At 37.2% G+C, this 8050-nt stretch overlaps 1 protein-coding gene across 1 annotated transcript in view; it reads left to right on the top strand.

The window, feature by feature from the left end:
* The window catches only part of SMCHD1 (structural maintenance of chromosomes flexible hinge domain containing 1), a 236957-nt gene that overhangs the window by 132801 nt on the left and 96106 nt on the right, over window positions 1-8050 (top strand). Inside the window, exon 20 of the mRNA XM_007935470.1 lies at window positions 2196-2340. Within this exon, the coding sequence (XP_007933661.1) occupies window positions 2196-2340 (145 nt within the window). The remainder of the gene's footprint in view (window positions 1-2195; window positions 2341-8050) is intronic.

Genomic DNA, 8050 nt, shown 5'->3' with positions numbered 1-8050 from the left:
GGGTTTGAACCACCAGCCTTCTGGTTAGCAGTCAAGTGCCTTAGGCACAACACTGCCAGAGCTCCCTTAAAGAGACAGCTGGGCTACCTGTCGGGGAGCGGCTGGTAGGTTTGAAGCGCCAGCCTTGGGTGTGGCAGCTGACTGCCTGAGGCCCTAAGGCCATCCACTAGGGCTTGCCTAACCCTAGCCGTGGTATTTTCAGTTACCTTGTGTGTGTGTTGCTGTGGACAGTTAATGAAGAAGACTAGAGAAGAATTGATGACTTTGAATTGTGATATTTATTGGTGAAAACCAAACCAAACCAAACTCGTTGCTGTCAAGTCGGATATGACTCAAAGCAACCCCTCCTTGGGTTTCCGAGGCAGTATCATTACAGAAGTGGACTGCCCAACCTTCCTTCCCAGGAGTGGCTGGTGGGTTTGAACCACCAACCTTCTAGTTAGCAGTCAGATGCCTTAGACACTACACCACTGGAGAGAATACTGAAAATCCATGGACTACCAGAAGAACTAACACATCTGTCCTGGAAGGAGTACAGGCAGAATGCTTCTTAGAAGTGAGAAGGACCAGACTTTTTCTCACCTACTTTTGTCATGTGGTCAGAAGGGACCAGTCCCTCAAGAAGGATATCGTGCTCGGTGAAGTGGAAGGACAGAAATAGGGGACCACCTTGAATGAGATAGACTGACACAGTGGCTGCAATGATGAGCTCAAGCATAGCAGGAACTGTGAGGATGGCACAGGACCAGAGAGTGTTTTGTTCTGTTCTACAAGGGGTTGCTGTCAATTGGAATTGACTCAGTGGCACCTAACAGCAACAACGTCTGGATTGTTTCTCTACTTGCGTTGTTGGTGATTGAGGATTTGATATTCTTGGGTCTGTGTGTTAAATCAGTTACAGTTACTCATATCTTCTCCCCCTTTCAAATTCTGTTACTATTATTTTTTTTCTTATTTATTTTTGTTCAGGCCTCTCTTAAAAGCATCATTGTATTGTTGTTATAATGGGGTTTTGAAGAGCGCTGGTTTAAATGCCTGTGATAACCTTGTCTTCTTTATAAGGACCAGCTTAGAGATTGTTTCTTGTTGTACATGTAAATCTACCTTATTTCTTTTAACAGCTATGGAACACATTTCACAGTATGGATGTGCTATATTTTAAGTGGCTTCCTCTTGATGAGGATATAAGTTGTTTCCATGTGTTTTTTTGGTGGGGGAGGGAGGCGAGGAGCTATTACAAACCACATTGCCTTGTGGCAAAAAAAAAAAAAAAAAGAAATGTGTGCTACTTTGTGTACTGGAATTTCTACAGGGTGGGAACCAAAAAATAGAATTGGTGAGGTGAAGTTTGTTTGCTTTCATGTTTTTATTATGTTTGCTGTCAAGTTGCCTTCCAGAAAGATTGTGCCATAGTACTCTCATCAACAGAGTATGAGAATTCATTTCCCCTATGCTCATATCTGGCCAACTTTTATATTTATTTGCTTAGTTGGTGGTTAAACTGTTTTTCTTGTTACTGGGCTGTGTACTTCTTCTAGCTTATTTTGGGCATTTGTATATCACGTGAGAAAACTTGTTCACTTAGCAGTTTAAAGATGTAGTTTTCAAATTGGAATGCATATCCAAATCACCTTGAAGGGCTTACTAAAATACACCTCACCCTCTGGAGTTTCTGACTCATTATGTTTGAGGTGGGTTCAAGAATTTGCATATCTGAGTTCCCAAGGAATAGCTCAGAGACCATACTTTGAGAACTTTTGACCGATAGGAGGTTTTTATGTAATTTAGAATTTAATTCTTTGTTGCATATATTGCAGATGATATTTTCTCTTATGGAACATCTTTATGTTTTTCATAGTGTAAGAAATTTTAAACTTTGCAAATATATCCATTTGTACTTACTATATTTTTCTTGCGTTTTTTCCTATAATAAAGGTATAAATAATTACTATATTTTAATGATTTAATAGTTTAAATCACAATTATCTGTAATATCTGTAGAATTTTACTGTTAAATGTGATATGAGATAAAGATCTAATTTCATTATTGTTATAGATTATCAACATAATTTATATAACTTTTACACAGATTCAAAATGCCATTTTCATAATAGTCTTAAGTTCTCATATATAAATAGATGTATTTCTGACTTCTGTATTTGCTTTTTATTTTCACTTTTCTTTTTTTGTTAAAGAGGGTAAGCCAGAGAAATTTTCATTTGGTCTTTTGGATCCTCCTTTTCGTGTTGGAGTCCCATTCAATATCCCTCTGGAGTTTCAGGATGAATTTGGTCATACAAGTCAACTAGTAACTGATATTCAACCAATTCTTGAAGCAAGGTAATTTGAAGGATCAAATTGTATTTATCTTTCCGTATTTGCTAAGATTCAGTCTTTTTTTAAATTAAGGTTCAGTTACTCATGTGTGGTTTTTAACTTAAGTGTTACCATTTTAAATGCTTGGTGAATTTATTATATCTATGACTTTATTTAGCCCCAGTCTGTTCTGTGTAACTGCAATGTTGTGTGTAAATTGTTTTTCATTGACTATTTTGACAGAATTTTCTGTAGAAACTGTTAAGGTGAGACTGAAGCTCTTGTATTTCCTGTCAATTTCCTCTGCTAATAATACCACTATTCATTTTGTTGTTAGTGTTGTTTTACTTAGAAATTATGGCCAGTTAAACGTAGTAGTATTACTTACTAGTAGGCCTTGAGCGTGCAGATATAGTTTACTTTTGTTTTTAAAATCATAGCTTTAAAGTTTATGCTTTGTATGCTAATTTGGGTCCTTCCTTGGAATTTGCCTCTACTCAATATTAATAGCCCTTTAGAGTAATGTTATCAGCTTATATTAAGAAGTAACTCGGATGAAGTTAGCAGTGTGCCCATGAGGATGTTCACCATTACCTCTTTTTGAGGTACATATGGAGAAATTTCTGTTCAGTCTGAAGTGCATGAATTATGTTTCTTCTCTTTTATATTTCTTCTTCTAATTGTGTTTGTAGAAATGCTGTTTCTTTGTTTTTCACACTGCCTGGCAAATTTGTCTTTTGTGCCCATTTTTTTTGTATGCTATCTTTTGGTTGTGTGTTTTTTTTCGGGGGGGGATTGTTTATTCTTCTCAGTTGTTTGAGCATGCACTATATTCCAGGCACTTTTGCTAGCTGAAGAAACAGAAGTGAATAAAGACAGTATTTGCCTTCTAGAAGCTCATAGACGAGTGTGAGAACGCAATTTTGTTTCTAAATTTACACCATCATTAAGTTCCTGAAACATAATAGATAATTTAAAAATATTCTAAATTAATACTTTGAATATAGTTTTATGTTCCCTTAAGTTGCAAAACGTCATTTTTGTCTTTTGGGCATATTGTGTTAATTTGAATTTTAAACAACAATGTTGTTGTTACGTGTTGTTGAGTTGGACCCAACTCATAGCAGCCCCTCCTTGGGTTTCCTAGGCAGTATCACTATGGAAGTAGATTGCCCAACCTTCCTTCCAAGGAGTGGCTGGTGGATTTGAACCACCAGCCTTCTGGTTAGCAGTCAAGTACCTTAGGCAGTATGCTACCAGAGTGGAAGAGTGGAATACTTAAATATGCTTGTTTAAAAAATAAAACACCAAAAATAATCTAGTCATACCATAAATGGAAAAATATTAGTGCATCCACCTATACCTATTATCTATTATAACTTCCATCTTATCCTTGATAGAATATTCTTACATACGAAGTCTTCATCATAAATACATACATAGTGGTATGTACAATTTTGATCTTTTTTTATTTGGATTGTATGGCCATATCAATTCTTCAATCAAATGAAGACCTTTTGAGTAAGGATTTTTGGTGGTGGTGTTGCTTTTGTTTTTCTCAGCTGTTATCTAAATTTTTTAAAAATAATTTATTTGTGTATGTGGTTTAAAGAGGCAAAGAGTTTGATAAGGCCTTTGTAAAATTCTCGTGGTAGTAATTATAGTAGTATCAGAACCTGCCCAACTTCAAGTGGTATAATGACCAGGATCAGTTCAAAGGTGATTCTCACATTATTTTCATAGACTATTGACCAATCCAATAGATTGACCTTGATGCATACCAATCATGGCCAGGCTAAACCAGTAGCCAGACAAAAAAACATCAAACCACAAGTTGTTTACAGCTCACCCAGGAAATATCAATCAACCTGGACAAAAGTAAAAAACCCTCTGGGGTAGAAAACTAAGGCAAAGGTAACTCCTTAGGGATTAGGGGGAAAAATTTTTTTTAAACTGTTTTTCCAAAAGAACCAAGGCAAAGGCCACATAAAGCAACTAATATTTCACTATAGTCCACCATCTGGCCTTTTTGCCATGGGTTATTTTGCACATATTTTACCAGTCCAAATCAGTCATTAATAATTAGTCCATCAGTAAAGCACAAAGTCTCAAAGTGAAGTCACTCAGGTACTAGCCACTCAGGTCTACTACAGATGTCCATCTGATCTAGTCAGATTCTCTAAAAGATTGCCTCAGCTTTACCCTTTTTGCTCTCTGATAAAAGTTAACTGAGAGAATATTATTCCTTTGTTCCAACCCTCTCAAGGTATCAACATAGCAAAAGCTTTAAGGGGCATTAGGTTTGGCCACTGTACTCCAGTCCGGCAGGACCTCCACTTTAGCCTACTCTTACATTTTTGAAGCTTATACAGTTACAGGTTTTACTGTCACAGTTAATCCTGTTAATAGTTGATACAGCTGACCCATATCAGCATTTTACCCCACCCTCTTTTCTCCAGACCAGGAAAAGAATTATCTATGCAGTGGGGATCCTTGCTTGTCCTCATTTTGAATATAAACATAAAAGTGTGTAAGCCTGCCACTTCATCTCTTTATTTCCTCCCATTTTAAGTAGCCAGTGTTTAAATTGCCTACCAAACCAGTACTGTGAGGAGGAAAGCATGTTCCTTGATCTGAAGAATGTTATATTCTGGTTAGAACTTTGAACATCTACATCCATAAGCAAAGTCTAGTTCAGGGCAAGCCATCAAATTGCACCAGTCTGCACCAGCTCATGGTGTTAAACATCTCTCTCTCTCTCTCTCTCCCCCCACCCCCTTTACCCTGGGGCCATGTCATCTCATCCCCATTTATTCAAGGTCAACTCATCTTCATCTTCATTCAGTCAGGGTCAGCTACATAGGCTTGGAGTTCATGAACCTCCCTGCATTTCAAACCAGCCAACCCCATCTCACTTTCTCTGTTTCCCTCTTATCCCTAGCCCCTTGGGGCTAGGTCAACAGGTGCCAGTAAGATGTGTCCCGATTTAGCCATTTCTTCAATGGTACATCTTCCCCAATTGCACTCATCTCGTGAACCCAGGTGGTTACCTTCAGCAGGCACACCAAACTATCTACTTTCTGGCCTCCATTAACTTCCATTTCTGGAAGGAGGTTCTTCTGATGGGTTCTGACGTGTTCTGTTCTACACACCCTTCATATTCCTTATGGCTATGCTCCACATGAACATCCTTTTACTGTTTGTTTATCAAGCAGTTCTGTGGTCAGTTGAGTCTTCCATCATCATGGTACTCTCAAATGCAAATCTCTTGATCTCGTAGGCTTTTTTTTGTGTGTGTAAGCCCTATTTAATATTTTCCATGTTAGCTTACCCAATGAAGTAGTGCATGAAAGATAGAGTTATAAGTGCTCTGTCTTTTTAAAATACCCAATATTCATTTCCATCATGTATTCAGATCTGTTTTACATTACCACATAGGAAAAACATTTGGAAGGGAGCTCCGGGGTCTTCTGGTTCAGCCCAGCCAGAGAGCTAATTCAGAGGCCTAATTGGAGCCCTGATTTGCTTACAAATGTATAAAAAAGCCAGAGGGTAGAAAACAGAGGATGAAACTGCACTGTTTAAAAAAAAATTGTGTTATTGTGAATGTACCATATTTGTCTGACTGAAGCAATATCTAAAGTCCCTAGAATGCATGTTCTTCTCTTTAAATTTTATTTCCTTTTGTTGTTGAGAAGATGCATAGAAAAACATACAGCAGATCAGCAGTTTCTACATGTACATTTAATGACACTGATTATATTCTTTGAGTTGTGTGATCATTGTCATCCTTTTATTCTGAGTTGTTCCTTCTTCATTAATATTAACCACTGGCCCCTAAGGTTCCTATCTAACCTTTTGACTTGCTGCTGTCAATTTGATCCCATATAAATATTTCTTAAATTAATTTTCAAAGCATTAAGTTTTTACTAGTTAAGCCAAATTATTGTTTGATTTTTAAGAAGACTTCAGGGGATATTTTTGGTTTGTGGTTTAAAGTGTACCTAAGGGCAGTGGTTTCAGAAGTTTATCTATCCTCCGTGGCTCCAGGAAGTCTAGAGTCCATGAGAATTTGACATTTTGTTCTGCATTTTTCCCCTTTTGATCAGAATTCTCTTGGAATCTTTGATCAAAATGTTCAGTAATGGTAGTCAGGTGCCATCCAGTTCTTCTGGAAAGAAGAACATATTGCAAAGAAGGCATATTTGTTCATAGAAGCAATTAGCCACACATTCCATTTTCTCCTCCTATTCCTGACTCTCCTTTCTCTGTTAGTCCAGGCAAATAAAGACCAGTTGTTGTGCCTTGGATCTAGAATGCGTTATTCTTTAAACTTTTTCAAGAATTTAAGTTTAGAATTTCTTTTAAGAATTTAATACATAGGAAATAGAACCACTGAAATAGTATTCTTAGTCCATCAATACCATTCTGGATTCTTTTCAGTGTTTATTTCCTAAAACATAGATAATCAAGCATGTTTCTTTTCTGCTGAAGATTTATTTGAATGGGTTATTGGGGCCTACAAGGTGGAATCTAAACTTTATGACATCTGAAACCCTTCCATTTCTGCTTCTGTATTGCCTTTTGCACTTGGTGTCTCAGCACCCGCCTTAATGTATCCTATACTCCAAGGCTTTCTTATTTTTCTTTTAGTTATTATACTACCATAATATCGACTCTTTCTTACATAATTCTCAGAACTGTAACCATGACCATAATCAGCATATAGAGTAGTACCACTATTACCAAAAAAAAAAAAAAAAATCATCTTGCTATCCCTTTGTAGTTACATTTTCCCCTAGCCCTCAATCCCTGGCAACCAAATCTGTTCACAATTGTTTTCCCTTTTTTTGGGGGGGGTGGGCGAATATACATGGAGTCATACAGTATATGACCTTTTGAGACTACCTTTTTGCACTCAGCATGATGCCTTTACGATTCACTCAGCTTGTTTGCATATTCAGTAGCTCATAAAATATATTAATTATCTTTCAAGAAGTAAGAGTGGATTCTTAAGTTTTTGCCTGATTCCCAAATTATAACATCTGAACCACTTCCTAGAAGATGCCCTCTGGTTTCTTTATAGTGTCCTCTTCGCCATACCACTGTTGATGGAAATCCTATCCATTATTTAAAGCTTTCAGCTTAAATTTTTTCTCCATAAGATGAAGCCTTTCTGGAATGAGTGATTGATTACCAAGCTTGGGCTAGCAGTTGGTTCCAGGTCCTACCATTCATTTGAGAAGTACTGCCCTTCTGATTATGATCTACAGCCAGCTGATTGTAGCTCATGGCTAGAGTATAGCAGTCTGAGAACATACTTAGACCTGGACTGTTTGCAGAAAACAAATGCTGATGAGACTGTGGAGAGTTTAGTACTCTTAGACACTGCTGATGGATATGATTGTAAAATGATACAGCCACTATGAAAAAGGGTATGGTGCTTCCTTAAAAAGCTAGAAATGGAAATACCTTCCGATTCAGCAGCCCTAATTATATATCCAAAAGATACAAGGGCAGTGATGTGAATTGCCATCATCACACCTATGTTCATTGCAGCATTATTCACAGTAGTAAAAAGATGGAAACAACCTAAGTGCCCATCAGTGGATGGGTGGATAAGCAAACTGTGACACACACATACAGTGGAATAATATGCCAAAGTATGATCTTGAATATATCCCTCCTGAATTTAGAGATCATCTAAAGAATAGATTTGATGCATTGAACACCA

The sequence above is a fragment of the Orycteropus afer genome, unplaced genomic scaffold (genome assembly GCF_000298275.1).
Source record: "Orycteropus afer afer isolate SDZICR_OR568_19922 unplaced genomic scaffold, OryAfe1.0 scaffold00028, whole genome shotgun sequence".
Classification (NCBI taxonomy): domain Eukaryota; kingdom Metazoa; phylum Chordata; class Mammalia; order Tubulidentata; family Orycteropodidae; genus Orycteropus; species Orycteropus afer.
This window is presented reverse-complemented; position numbering and strand designations above follow the sequence as displayed.